The following is a 14,998-nucleotide window of genomic DNA, read 5'->3' on the forward strand; positions in this document are numbered from 1 at the left end:
GCCTGTGAGAAAGTTCCATCTTCTGCTTTACCATGAAGGTGGAAAGATCCTTTGTGCTAGAGAAGCTGAGTTGTTGCCCACACTCCCCATCCTGAAATTCTAGGTTGTTTTTGATATCTTGGGCCCAACACTTTGAAGACAAGGACTAAGCAGGGAGGTGGCGAGCGGTGGCTGAGGGCTGAGTAAGGAGAGGGGAAGGAGATGAGGGACACATGGTGAGCAGGGAGGGAACTGAGTAGTGGAGGAAGTGGGGCCTGGGTTGCTGCTGGGGCTGAGTGGGGGTGTAGTGTGGGCAGGGCCGTGTGTTGGAAGAGGCAGGATGGGGAGCTAGCCTCCCTGAGGGGAAGCTTCACCTGCTGCCCATGCTTAAACTCCTGGATGTCTGCCACCTCTCTCAGGCAGGACATCAGTATCTCACAGTCAACAGTGTTGAATGCTGCACAGATATCCTGGAGGGTGAGAATGGATGGCTCCCTTTCTCCATTGACAGCAGGAGATCATCCATCATTGCCATTAGAGCTGTTCCCATCCCATGTCCCGGCCTGAATCTAGAGTGTGTTGTGGCTAGAATGTTGGCCTCAATTAGATTGGCTTGCTGCTGGCCTTTTGCTAGCTTCTCTATCAGCATGCTGAGGAATGAGAGGTTTGACACTGGGAGGCAGTTGGCTAGAACCAATGTGTCCAGATTTCTTTGGCGTTGGTCGGACTACTGTCTGTTTGAAGGAGGAAGGGAAGAGTCCCTCCCTGAATGATGTGTTGGCCATTTCTTCACAAGTGGCATCAACTGCTTTTAACTAAGACTGCGAGTCTTTCACGTAAGTCATGGATTCTGTGACTTTCCGGGACCTCTGTGACTTCTGTAGCAGCTGGTGCAGCAGACCCCAGGGCTGCTTGAGCTGCTGGGGCGGCCCCGGGGCCAGCTGTACCAGTCACTGCTTGGGTGGCCCCAGGCAGCTGATCCCAGGCACTGTCCCAGAGCTGCGGTCCAGGAGCAGCAATGGAGCCCCAGGCCTCCCCACACCCGGAGCAGCAGTGGCAGGGCCCCAGGCCACCTCCCCCACCAGGAGCAGCAGCATCCACTGGAGCCTCCCACCCAGGAGCAGCAGTGTCTGTGGGCGTGCTCCCCCCCAGAACCTGAGACTTAATTAGGGATATTTTTAGCAAAAGTCATGGACAGACCATGACTTTTTGTTTATTGCCTGTGACCCGTGACTAAATCGTAGCCTTCCTTATAACTGTCACCAGCCAGGAAAGGAAGGGGTCAGATTCACAGGTGTTAGGTTGAGACTCCTTTAGCATACCCAGGACTGCTTGAACATGCTGAACTCTGGTTGCTTGGCAGGTTTAGAGGGGGAGCAGATCCATGATGCTTTTTGCTGGGTTCTGTTGCAGGCTATAGGTACTTGGGATTGATGAAATGATTGAACTCTCTGGACAGCTCTTTAGAGTGGGATTTGGCAGCATGGATGGAGGCTGAGAGGAAGGTTCTCTTGATCTATAGTATAGCTCCACTCCTCATCATTCCAGAGCCTTTGAAGGGCATGTTCACCTGGGTACGGAGGGTAGCCCCCAGTGGATATCCTGTCTCTGGCAGTTGGCACAAAGGAGGAACACATGGAGCAGCAGTGAAGAGTGTTGCAGGATGTTGGTCTCTTAGCCCCTTGAACCATTCTGCCCTACAGATGCAGGATAGGGGATAGTCTTCCCTATGGCTGCTCTGCTTCCCCTGAAGAGCATCTCACACTTGCAGGAGCATAATTTTGTCCTGAGGAAGGAATGAGCTGCAAAAAGCCCAACCCAGGTGGCAGGCAGGTAACAATGGAAAAGAATCACAGAGTCACTTTCTTCTAACTCTGAACAAGGAACATTGTTTAAATAAGGGTAACAATGTTCTCCCTATGGCCCCTCTCTCTTTCTCTGCTTCACCACAGAGGTTCTGCCTCTCTTGCTTTGCACTGAAAACACCCATCAGAGATGGAAGTTTTGCTGCTTTTTGACAGATTCTCAGGTGTTAAAATCAGATGAGACCATTATGATCATCTAGTCTGACCCAGGCCAGAGAACCTCACCCAGTAATTTGTGCATCAAGCCCATAGCTGCTTGTTGAACTCCAGTATGCCTTTTAGAAAGATGTTGCCTGCCAATTTGCTGCTTCAGGACCCAACCCCCTAAAATGGTACAATCCCAGAGGCTATTATTATAGGTTAACACAAGAACTTGGAGAACACCTGTGACCAAATGACACACACTTAGGAAATCAGAGCTGACATGTCTGTATCTGGAACTTTAATTTGGCGTGATATTTGCCTGTCTGAGTAATGCCAGGTCCAGCTTTGCTCACACTGCCATCAGTGGGCGTTTTGCCAATAAAATAGAACGTAAAGAATGATATTACTGGGAGCAGAATCACGTTCTTTGAGACAAAACTGCTTTTATTCCCCATCCCCCTCAGTGAGGGATTCTTGGAGGGCCTTTCCCCTAACAATGCTCACTGAACTGGAGCTGCCTGCTTACCTGAGTCCTGCTCCTACATACACACAGGAGTAACTTCACTCATAGAAGTAGCCATATTGACCTCACGGAGAGCTCTCCCCTGCATCACATTACTCACATGTGTGAATGGTGGCAGGATCAGCCCCCTACAAGGTTCCCATCATTCTGGAACTGTAGCCATTGCTATTTCATCAGAGGGTTATATGCACTGGTTGGCATTTTCAAAAGAACCCAAGGGAGTTAGGCACCCAGCTCCCATTGGAAGTCAATGAGTATTGACTCCCATTTGTGCCTTTGAAAATCTTCCCATGGCCCAGGACAATAGTGAAATTGGCATTATCACTGTCCTACAGCGTTTGCCTTTTGTTACTGCTACTCTGTGCCTCTTCTTCAGGCCTCCATACATTATACATGGATATAACGGATGTGCAGAGATAGGTTACAAATGTGTAATTCAATCGAGAGGTTAGGGTACAATCATGACCCATGAGATCAAAGTACTCAGAGCAATTATCAGCATGCTGAGATTCAATTACAGATTCAGGTACCAATCTCTCTCCTCCCCACCACAGGTTAATGCTTTTACAGCATTATTCTAGCAGAAGACTCTGCTCCACTCCCTTTGCACAGAACTCTTAGTATGTTAGCAGGAGTGGTGTTCTTCAATCACAGAGATTGGGATGTTTGCACTTCATCAAAGAGAGTATGCAAAGAACAAAGATAGTTTGAGATGAGGGGCCAGATCCATGTCGCAGCAGCCTTGTGCTGTTCAAGCAGCTAGAAAACACATGGCTCCAGATCCCTGAGGATGCTTCCTGTTTGGAGAAATCGTTGGGTGGCTTAGAGGCACCTTCCTGCTCTTATACATTCCTTCTCAGCCCCCACACAAGGGGAAGTGGCCAGACTAGTGGTGGCATGGCTAGACTATCCCTTCACCCCCAGCTGCTTCCCGGCTGCTAGAATGGCCTCATCTCCAAAAAGATACGTTAGAACTGGAAAAGATACAAGGAAGGGCAACAGAAATGACTAGGGGTGTGGAACAGCTTCCATATGAGGAGAAATTAATAAGACTGATACTTTTCAACTTGGAAAGGAGACAACTAAGGGGTGATATGACAGGGTCTATACAATCATGACTGATGTGGAGAAAGTGAATAAGGAAGTGTTATTTACTCCTTCTCATGACACAAGAACTAGGGGTCACCCAATGAAATTAATAGGCAGCAGCTTTAAAACAAACAAAAGGAAGTATTTCTTCATGTAATGCACAATCAACTGGTGGAACTCATTGCCAGGCAATGTTGTGAAGGCCAAGACTATAGCAGGGTTCAAAAAAAACTAGACACAACCCCATGCTTTAAATGTCCCTAAACCTCTGACTGTCAGCTCCTAGGACTAGACAACGGGATGGATCACTCGATTGCCTGTTCTGTTCATTCCCTTTGAAACATCTGGCACCAGGCACTGTCAGAAGACAGGATACTGGGCTAGATGGACCATTGGTCTGACCCAGTAGGGCCGTTCTTATGTTCTTACTATAGCCTGGAGACTGTTCTAATTTATGCTGAGGCCTGTATTGCCCCCCTCTGGCTGCTCCCCTTGCCAGCTCCAGGAGTGAGGGAATGTAAATGATGGCTTAAAGTCTGCCTTCCTTCCTCCCAACTCCCAGATCTTTCATTCATATTCCAGTCTGGAAACACAAATAGCACTAGAAAAAATACGCTAGAAGAGTGAGCAGTGCATTAGACATCAGGATTAGAAATCATATGACAAGGCCAAGGCCTCAGCCATCCCAGCAGGGGGCATGCTAGGGAGTAGGCCATTCACTGTAACTCTAGTGCCAAATTCTCAGCTTGAAGGAGCCATAGGTGCTGGAACTAAGGGTGCGGGGGGTGCTGCAGCACCCCCCGGCTTGAAGTGGTTTCCATTCTATGCATGGTTTACAATTTGGTTCAATGGCTCTCAGCACCTCCACCATACAAACTGTTCCCGCACCTCTGGAAGGAGCTGCTCTAGGGAATAGCATATGAAAGCTGGGTGCACCTCATGCCACAGTCTGCCAGTTCAGACATGATGGTAAGGGATGGTGCCTGAGGGCTGGCTGAGAAGGCTTTATAAATACATAGGAAATAAATGGCACAGAGTGGAACAAAGACAGTGCCAGCAAAGAGGAAACAGGAGGGAAGAGGGTGCCAAAGGTACTGAAAAGAACATGTAATTCTAGCACAGGAGGCTGGTGAACAATCCTGTCAGTACACACAGACACATATGTCCTGCGGGTCTAATTATAGCAAGGCCAGAGAGCAGGGCACGACGGCCACACAGCAGCTACCTGCCAGTGCACAGCTCTGCAGCCTGTCGCTGAGCTACCTAGACTGCTGCTTGGGAAGCTCTCTTCACTCCACCCTACATTTACAAAGTACATGCCGGTAGCTCTTGGCCCAGACATTCCAGTCACAGGCAGGTCCACAGCATTTGACAAGGCCTAGATATTGTTATTATTTATTATTATTGCTGGTGCTTCCAAGTAGTACGGGATGGAGACAAATGCCCTAAAACAAAACCAAAGCAAAGCACCACAGATGTGTGTGTGGCACCAGCAGTTGGCACTTCCCGTGCCCAGACTTTGTGATCTTTAGTAACAATGCAGCGATCGGGCGGGGTGCCATCACCCATTTGTTCCCACAACTCCAGATGTTTAGCCTGTCTAAAGGAAGGCTGAGGCAAGATATGATTGCTCTATATAAGTACATCAGAGGGATAAACACCAGAGGAGTTATTTAAGTTAAGGGCAATGTTAGCACAAGATGAGAGGGTTACTCAGCCTGTGTAGTAACTGAGGTTCTTCGAGCTGTGTCCCTGTGGGTGCTTCACTGTAGGAGACACAATGCCCCCTGCACCTGGGATCAGAGATCTTCATCAATAGCACCCATCAGACTGAACATATAGTCATAGAACCATAGAATATTAGGGTTGGAAGAGACCTCAGGAGATCATCTAGTCCAACCCTCTGCTCAAAGCAGGACCAACACCAACTAAACATCCCAGACAGGGCTTTGTCAAACTGGGCCTTAAAACCTCTAAGGATGGAGATTCCACCATGTCCCTAGGTAACACATTCCAGAACTTCACCACCCTCCTAGTGAAATAGTGTTTCCCAATATCCAGCCTAGACCTCCCCCACTGCAACTTGGGACCATTACTCCTTGTTCTGTCATCTGCCACCACTGAGAACAGCCTAGATCCATATTCTTTGGAACCCCACTTCAGGTAATTGAAGGCTGCTGTCAGATCCCCCCTCACTCTTCTCTTCTGCAGACTAAATAACCCCGGTTCGCTCAGCCTTGCCTCATAAGTTATGTGCCCCAGCCTCACAATCTTTCTTGTTGCCCTCTGCTGGATTCTCTCCAATTTGTCCACATCCTTTCTCTAGTGGAGGTCCCAAAACTGAATGCAATACTCCAGATGTGGCTTCATTAGTGCCAAATAGAGGGGAATAATCACTTCCCTCAATCTGCTGGCAATGCTCCTACTAATCCAGCTCAATATGCCATTAGCCTTCTTGGCAGCAAGGGCACACTGCTGACTCATAGCCAGCTTCTCATCCATTGTAATCCCCAGGTCCTTTTCTGCAAAACTTAACCAGCTTGTAGTGGTGCATTGGATTCTTCTGTCCTAAGTGCAGGACTCTGCACTTGTCCTTGTTGAACCTCATCAGATTTCTTTTGGCCCAATCCTCCAATTTGTCTAGGTCACTCTGGATCCTATTCATACCCTCCAGTGTATCCACCTCTCTCCCCAGCTTAGTGTCATCTGCAAACTTGCTGAGGGTGCAATCCATCCCATCATCTAGCTCAGGATTTCTCAAATAGGGGTCGCTGCTTGTGTAGAGAAAGCCCCTGGCAGGCCGGGCCCATGTGTTTACCTGCCCCGTCCGCAGGTCTGGCCGACCGCGGCTCCCACTGGTTGCGGATTGCTGCTCTGGGCCAATGGGAGCTGCTGGAAGCGGCGCAGGCCAAGGGGGCATGGACCAGACTCTGGGTCTGTGTTGCAGCAGGCTATCGTGTCTGGCTCATAAGCCATGGTTCTGGAGTCTCAAGCTGCCAGGGAAAATGGGCTCAGAGATAAACTCAGCACGTCAGGTGACAGTCCCAAGGGGGTCTCTGTGACCAAACCCGTCACAAGTGAAAAGCTGTAATAGCTGCTAGGTGGACTCTGAGAGAACTTAGAGATAGACCCAGTCTCTTTAGGGTCAATGCATAGTCTAGAACAGGGGTTCTCAAACTGGGGGTTGTGACCCCTCAGGGGGTCATGAGGTTATTACGTTGGGGGTCGCAAGCTGTCAGCCTCCACCCCAAACTCCACTTTGCCTTCAGCATTTATAATTGTGTTTGTAACGCAGTGTCGCCGGGGCTTGACCCTCCCTGGGGAGGAGGGGAGCCACACCGGCCTCGACCCGTCGGCCGAGGGCTTCTGTCCTTGGGACCGCCGTCAGCAGTCCGGGCAGTCTGGGCCCTGTGGGCGGGACCAATCAGTGGCACAGTCAAAGGGGCCCCAGCCCTTGGTTCGGGCAGGGCACCAAACCCACAGTTATATCAGCCTCGACCCTCCTGGTTCAGGGTGGAGCTGTCAATACTTCAGGTTGCTCGGGCCCTTTGGGGCAGGACCGAGCAGTGACCCAGTCAAAAGGGGAGGGCCCAGCCCTTGGTTTGGGCGGGGCACCAAACACACAGTTATATCAGCTCCGACCCTTCTGGTTCAGGGTGGCGCTGTCAATAGTTCGGGTGGCTCGGGCCCTTTGGGGCAGGACCGAGCAGTGGCACAGTTAAAGGGGGCCCAGCCCTTGGTTCGGGCAGGGCACCAAACACACAGTTATCTCAGCTCCGTTTAAATGTCCTCCTTAGGCCGGGGAGAGGGGGATTCTGCCACCTGGGGATGGGTGACAGGGGGAACGCAGGCCCACCCACTCCACTGCGTTCCAGCCCGGGGCCCTAGTAGCGGCTGTCACCGCTGAAGGTGGTCAGTGGGGATCCTGACCGCAACACGCTGCCATTGGTATCGGTAAATCTGCAGCCTGACTAGAGTCGGCTGCCCCCAGGCTACTTCCGATATCCCCCTCTGTGCCTACCTGGTCCGTGGTCTCAGCTCCTGGGAAGTCCAGCACCATAGGTTCCTCCCAGCCAGGGCTGGGTGGCAGGTCCGGTAGCTAACCCGGGAAGTCCGGCCAGGCCTGCCCCGGGGGCTCCTCGGGGTAGCAGCAGGGACGGGGCAGCTCTGGCAACTCCTCGTCGTAGCGAGCGCGGGGAAGCTCTGGCCAGTCAGGGCACCGTCCCCAGGCCTCAGCAGCTTCCCAGTCGCAAGCACCTGCTGGCAGGTCTGCTCTGATGGCGGCTGGGCTCCAACTGAGCGCTGAGGGCTGGCTTTTATGCTTCCGGGTTGCCACCTGACCCTCTGAGGGGCAGGACTACCGCTCAGTGGCCCCGCCCCTATAGGTGACTGACGAGGCTCGACCGTCCCTGGGGAGGAGGGGAGCCACACCGCGTCGTTACAGTGTTAAATATATTTAAAAGTGTTTTTAATTTATAAGGGGAGGTCGCACTCAGAGGCTTGCTGTGTGAAAGGGGTCACCAGTACAAAAGTTTGAGAACCACTAGTCTGGAAGAATTGTGGATGTTGGGGAGATTTGTTGGGAAGAATTCCAAATCCGCAACCTGGTCCATTTTTGCTGGTAAAGGTACGTCAAGTTGAAGACTTTCTACTGTGCAACGGAATCTCTTGGATCTCCCTTGAACAGGAGCTTTCTAGGTGTTGGAATCAAGGAGAAGCCATGCCTTAAGGTGGAGAATCCCCAAGTTTGGAGGCAGGGCATGTCCTCTGTTCTGTGAAAGGAGGTGTGAAATGTCCGGGAGAAAGATCAGTGGACATGTTGCAAGCTATGACAAGTAAGAGTACCAGGTCTGTCTTGGCCAAGTAGGAGCAATCAGAATGCCCTGGGCTCCATCTCTTTTTATTTTCATCAGGACCTTCAAAAGTAGGAGAAATGGAGGAAAGGCACAGAAAAGGTCCTTGTTCCAGGGGATGAGAATAGCATCGCCAAGGGAATGCTGACCCATCCCCACTCTGGAGCAGTGGCATGGACACTTCTTTGTTCAGGTGAGTGGTGAACAGATCTGTGGAGGGTGTCCCCCCATTGTCTGAATACATCATGAAGTACTGTTGGATCTATCTCCCACTAGTGTTCATGTGGGAATTTGTGACTGAGACTGAGATAAGGTGCAGACAGAGTAAAGTTGTGGGAGATGCACCAATTCCATAGACTCATTGCTTCTGTGCATAGGGAGGGCTATCTTTGAAGAGAAAGAAGAATGGAGGATGTCAAGGAGTCAATGATGAGTGTTCTTGACTTCTTCCAGTGGTATTTGGAGAGTGTCTGCAACTCTCTTTGCCAACTCCTGGAAGAGATGAAAGTTGTTTGCCAAAGATGGTAGGGAAGAAGGAGGATATGGTTCTTGGCATCACTTCTTTCTTGGTACCACCTGCCTCTTCCTCCATGATGTCTTGTGGAGGTTCCAAAGCTCTGGATGTTGTGGCTGAGGGGTATGCCTCAGGTGTTCTTGGATAAGGCTGGGAGCCCAAGAGGCATGTTGGTGATATGCTGCCCATGGGTCACAGTAAGACCACTGGGGTGGGTGGTGGCATAGAGCCTGGTGGTGTTGCCCATGGATGGCTGTACCAGGATGCAGTGGCAGGGCCATCTGTGGGCCTGGACCTTGTTGGTACCAAGTACCATATGGAGCCTGAGAGGAGTACTGTGATGCCACCTTCTCTGGTTCACTGTCTGAATTCTCACTAGAGAGTTGGGGAGCATGGCATGGCAGCAATGATGATTCCCGTGCCAAGCAGAGGCTCGGTGTGGAGGTCCCAGTACCAAGAAGTGGGGACTCCAATATGTCTGGTATGCAGATTTCCCTGGAGTGGCGGAATTCCATTAGTGCCAACCATCCCTGTGTCTGTTGGTGCTGGAGCGGACTGGGATCTTGTCTGTACTGGCTGTTCTGGTGCTGGATGAAGCATCAGTGATGGTACCGATGAAGATTTTCATACTGACAGTGCCTTTTTAGCAGAGTGCTTACTCCTGTCCCTCATTGTCGATGACTCAGCGCCCATGCCGATCAGGTCCATGGAAATGTCACTGGTACCTGCTTGCCAGTTTACATGAACCATGGCTACTGGACTGAGATGGTCTCGGTGCCAACGATGTCGAAGATACCGAGCAAGATGGAAACCACTTATGGTTATCTCAGGTCTCATTATAGGGACTTCCTGCCCTCTTCTTAGATAGCTTGTGAGAGGGGTGAGCAATCTGTTTCTTTGACCCAAAGCCTTTAGATGTAGGGGGCTGTGGGGAAGACTCATGTTTGCCAGGTGACTCATAGCACAGGTCCTGTGAGGCCCTTTGATATGCCCCCATGAAGATAATCTTCTGCTGGTGCTCTCTGTCCTTATGCAATTGTGGCCAGAGTTCCTGGCAGAAACCATAGTTCTGCTGGATGTGGTCTTCCCCGATGCAGTGAATGCACTGGGAATGCTTGTCTGCAATCAGGATTGCCTCCTTGCAAGTGAGGCACTCGAAACGCAGGACAAGAACAAGACTCAGGCATGAACTGGGCACTCTGATCAGTGATTTCACCCAGACATTCCCTTTATTGTAACAGTCCCTTGCTGCCTTGAAGGAACACTCAGCGATGCCACAGGGAAATATGTGATGCACAAAATCCCTGAAATGAGTCACAGACGGAGGTGTTTGGTGTTGCCTTCTTACACCTGCCCCTCTAGGTTCCCCAGACCCTTCTCCAAGCCTTGAGTCTCTTCCTAGGTTTACCTTCAGACCCTAAGTCATTGTTGCTATCCTTCTAGTTCAGGACTGAGCAGGTAGGGTTGCCACTGCTGTGCATTTCTCTGACCAGACAAATGGGTCACACAGTATCACTGTGCAAAGTGGCAAGTGCCACAAAAATTGTTTCAGCAGCCTTTAACATACTGCAAATCTCAGTGTCTTGTGAGGAGCCGAGGACTACTGCAATGGCTCCCTCAAGGGCCTATCAACACTCGTCTTGCTACAGCCAGGCCAGACATGTTGCTGCAGAATAATAGGAGGTGCTGAGTGCAGGCAATGCCACTCCCAAAGCTGCTGCCCAGGAGTCACAGCGAGGAGACAGAAATATGGCAGCTGAGCACTCTAGCCACTCAGACAGCCTGCGGCTTTTTTTTTTAAACATTTTTGCCCCCTGGTGAACTCTCCTGCCTCTAGCACATGAAGCAATTGTATTTGTGTTTTTATTCTCTTGTCCCATTTCCCAGCATTGCAAACTCTTGTGTTTGTATCACGTCTCATGATATTTGGGCTTTTTCTTCTTAAAGCCCCAGCTCCTGGAATCATGTGTTTATATGAAACTCTCAGCTTCCATTTTTTTTAAAAGTTAATTTCTTGCCCTTGTGGTTCAAAGACTTGAAGGCAAATGCACATTTTAAATCTCGTGAGTTATTACATCACTCATTTTTTGGAGCCTGACTTGATTTTTGAATGTCTGGGCCAGCAATGCTGCTTTTTGCTTCCTTTTGTTTTGCATTATCTCCAATACTTGTATTAAACTTTCTTAATGTTCCAAGCTAACTTTACTTGATCCAAATTTCACTCTGCAGATTTATCCCCTTCCCCTTGTCCACTCATTATGGGAGCACAACTGTCCTCTCACTGGATTTATTTCAGAGACTCAAGATTTTGGGGTCTCCAAAAAGGCCCAATCTCTGTTCCCCCCTGGATAAAATCCCAGCTGTCCCCTTTAAATCCCTTAGGAAGTTTGGACATTGGGAGGTGTTTTTAGGAAGACACTTGAGAAACATGAATAAGAAAAAATAAAAAGAATGGAGACTCTTTCTGTTCAGTGGCCTTGTCTAGACTAGCCTTTTTGGTCCTACTGTAACTAGAGAATCAATTAACACGTTAACTAACTCAGATCCTGAATGTTTATGTCCTGGATTGCTTTGTGGAATGTCTAGATCAGTGTTGACATCATGTTAGTTAACACCTGTGAATTGGCAATCAGTTCACTCAAGTTATGGCAGGGCCACCACCTCCAGTCTAGACAGGCCAGGGAGACGCCCTGAAAATCAGGGAAGCCCCAGGATACTTGAGAGCACATTGCCTATAGGAGACACTCATCTATTTCCAGAAAGGAAAAAAGTTTCAGAACAAAGTAACCCACCTGCCACACACACCCCTCCTTCCCCCGGGGTCCCTAACAGCCCAGGAGTTTGGATGGTGTCTAAGCAAGCGCTCTTGTTCCTAATCCCATATCTTACCTCCAGCTGCCCATTCTAAGCAGCATCGTGCAAAGGTTCCTCCCCCGTGGTCCTTCACTATCTCAATCTCTATTAGGGAAAGTCTCTCCAGAATGGCAGTGTGGCCACTTCTGGCTGCAAAGTGCAGTGCAGTGCAGTGCCTCCCTTGGCATCCTAGGTGGCCAGGCCAATGTCAGTGAAAGTTGCCTGTGCAAGAAGAACAGGTGGTGGGTTAAATACGGGCTGACGCTGGCTCTCGGAGATGGATGTTCTCTTGGGGAGGGTCATGCTGCATCCTCCTGAAGCCTGGGCCCCATTCATAGCAACTCAGTGCTCCCCTCATGGTACTGCACATGGTACAAACAGAACCTACAGGTTAGAGAGGAGATGAAAATCACAGGGACTCTCCATTTGGATGCCTCTATCCTCTTCCTTTGCAGTAGCATCAAGCTACTGACTGCGAACACAGTTTATTTAACCACATGAAAACAGCAAGGGGGACCTGGAGGGCTGGGGAAAGCATCTTTGGCTAATGCATTCCTGGCCTTATCAGCTTTCTGCTTCCTTTTAGTGGTGTAGCAGTATTATCTGGTAGCCAAGGTTATTTTGGACTGTGTTTCCAAAGACCAAAAGGAGCTACCTACTGAGCTATCTAAAATTATATTTCAAATAGTGTGTGTGTGTGTGTGTGTGTGTAACAGAATCAGATTCCAGTATTTAGCATTTTTGATAGTATCTCGATCCAGAAGGCAAATAGTGACCAAGGTCAATATGAGGCCAAAATTGACCTCTTCATAGAATCACAGATTAGGGTTGGAAGAGACCTCAGGAGGTCATCTAGTCCAACCTCCTGCTCAAAGCAAGACCAGCTAAGTCATCCCAGCCAGGGCTTGGTCAAGCCAGGCCTTAAAAACCTCTAAGAATGGAGATTCCACCACCTCCCTAGGTAACCCATTCCAGTGCTTCACCACCTCCCTAGTGATATAGTTTTTCCTAATATCCAACCTAGACCTCCCCGCTCCTTGTTCTGTCATCTGCCACCATTTTGAAGAACTTAGCTCCATCCTCTTTGGAACCCCGCTTCAGATAGTTGAAGGCTATCAAATACCCTCTTTGTCAATACATCTTGATATTATTATGTATTTAATTGGGCAGCATTGCCTACTGGATAGATCACCAAAGTAGGACTCACAGATCTGGGCTCTGTTCCCAGATTCACCCCTAGCCTGCTGGATGACCTGGGACAAGTTACATCGCAGCTGTATGCCTTAGTTTCTCTAGCTGCACAATATACTGTAAAATGCTTTGTAAGAACTACTGATGAGCAACGCTGTACAAGAAGTAGGTACTGTTACTTATTTGTATGGTGGTAGTGCCAGGAACCCATGATGCTAGGCGCTCCCCAGAACTGGATGTCAGCAGATAAACTCATATGGAATCTGATCGGTTAGCATTGTTCTAGCTCTTGATAACAATAATAATACATAGCAGATAGGGCCAGGAGGTACATTACAGGGAAAGGAGGGCTCAGGGTTAGAGCAGTAGCCTCAGACTTTTGGGTCTGTCTACACTACCGTCTTAAGTCGACCTAGGTTAAATTGATTTACAGCTACCACAGTAATTACTGTGGTGACTGATACCCACACTATCCTCCTTCTGTCGGTGGTGCGTGTCCTCACCAGGATCACTTCCACTGACTGAAGCGGGGTGGGGAGAAGGCCTGAGAGGCTGTTCCCCTGGGTTTCTTGCCTCCTTGTTCCCAACCAGGAGCGAGGGCGGAGGAGTGGGGTGGAAGCCATGTGGGGGCCTCTCTCCTCCATCGGGGAGATTCACACCCGGAGTCTGGTTGGCTGTCTTGCTCTCAGCAGGGAACTGAGAGTCAGGGGGGCAGTTGGGCTCCAAGCATCAGGCTTCCTGCCAGGAGTGGGGAGCCAGGACACTGGGGGGCAACAGGGCTCCCTATGGAGAGTGGGGTGTAGCAGCCCGGCTTGGAACAGAGACCCAGCAGCAGCCAAGAGCCAATGTCAGTAACGCAGTTGGCAGCTGGTTTCAAGCAGAGTGCCCCAAGGGTTAGTCCTGGGGCCATTTTTGTTGAATATCTTCATTAATGACCTGGAGGAAGGCGTGGACTGCACCCTCAGCAAGTTTGCAGATGACACTAAACTGAGAGGAGTGGTAGATATGCTGGAGGGTAGGGATAGGGTCCAGAGTGACCTAGACAAATTGGAGGATTGGACCAAAAGAAATCTGATGAAGTTCAACAAGGACAAGTGCAGAGTCCTGCACTTAGGACGGAAGAATCCCATGCACTGCTACAGACTAGAGATCGAGTGGCTAGGCAGCAGTTCTGCAGAAAAGGACCTAGGGGTTACAGTGGACAAGAAGCTGGATATGAGTCAACAGTGTGCCCTTGTTGCCAAAGGCTAATGGCATTTTGGGTTGTATAAGTAGGAGCATTGCAGCAGATTGAGGGACATGATCATTCCCTCTGTTTGGCATTGGTGGAACCTCATCTGGAGATTATTGGAAGAAATATGCCCAATGGCCTGTGATGGATGTTGGATGGGGTGGGATTTGAGTTACTACAGAGAATTCTTTCCTGGGTGCTGGCTGGTGAGTCTTGCCCACATGCTCAGGGTTTAGCTGATTGCCATATTTGGGGTCAGGAAGGAATTTTTCTCCAGGGCAGATTGGCAGAGGCCCAGGTGGTTTTTTGCCTTCCTCTGCAGTGTGGGGCATGGGTCACTTGCTGGAAGATTCTCTGCACCTTGAGGTCTTTAAACCACAATTTGAGGACTTCAGTAACTCAGACATAGGTTAGGGGTTGTTACAGGAGTGGATAGGTGAGATTCTGTGGCCTGCAGGAGGGCAGACTAGATGATCATAATGGTCCCTTCTGACCTTAAAGTCTATGAGTCCAGTTTTGGGCCCCACACTACAAGAAGGATGTGAAAAAATTGGAAAGAGTCCAGCAGAGGGCAACAAAAATGATTAGGGGGGTGGAGCACGTGACATATGCAGAGAGGCTGGGGGAACTGGGATTATTTAGTCTGCAGAAGAGAAGAATGAGGAGGGATTTGATAGCAGCCTTCAACTACCCGAAAGGGGGTTCCAATAAGAGTGGATCTAGACTGTTCTCAGTGGTGGCAGATGACAGAACAAG

The 14,998-nt window shown here is 49.7% G+C and overlaps 2 protein-coding genes across 13 annotated transcripts in view; one reads left to right on the forward strand and one right to left on the reverse strand.

Annotated features, from left to right (window-relative positions):
- Positions 1-14,998, forward strand: part of KIF1A (kinesin family member 1A) — a 522,969-nt gene that overhangs the window by 343,978 nt on the left and 163,993 nt on the right. The gene's annotated exons all lie outside the window — the stretch shown is intronic.
- ESPNL (espin like) overlaps positions 1-14,998 on the reverse strand; it is a 45,950-nt gene that overhangs the window by 16,779 nt on the left and 14,173 nt on the right. Inside the window, 3 exon segments of the mRNA XM_075068992.1 lie at positions 11,857-11,893; positions 11,895-11,992; positions 11,995-12,042. Coding sequence (XP_074925093.1) covers positions 11,857-11,893; positions 11,895-11,992; positions 11,995-12,042 — 183 coding nt within the window.

The sequence above is a fragment of the Chelonoidis abingdonii genome, chromosome 8, assembly GCF_003597395.2.
Source record: "Chelonoidis abingdonii isolate Lonesome George chromosome 8, CheloAbing_2.0, whole genome shotgun sequence".
Classification (NCBI taxonomy): domain Eukaryota; kingdom Metazoa; phylum Chordata; order Testudines; family Testudinidae; genus Chelonoidis; species Chelonoidis abingdonii.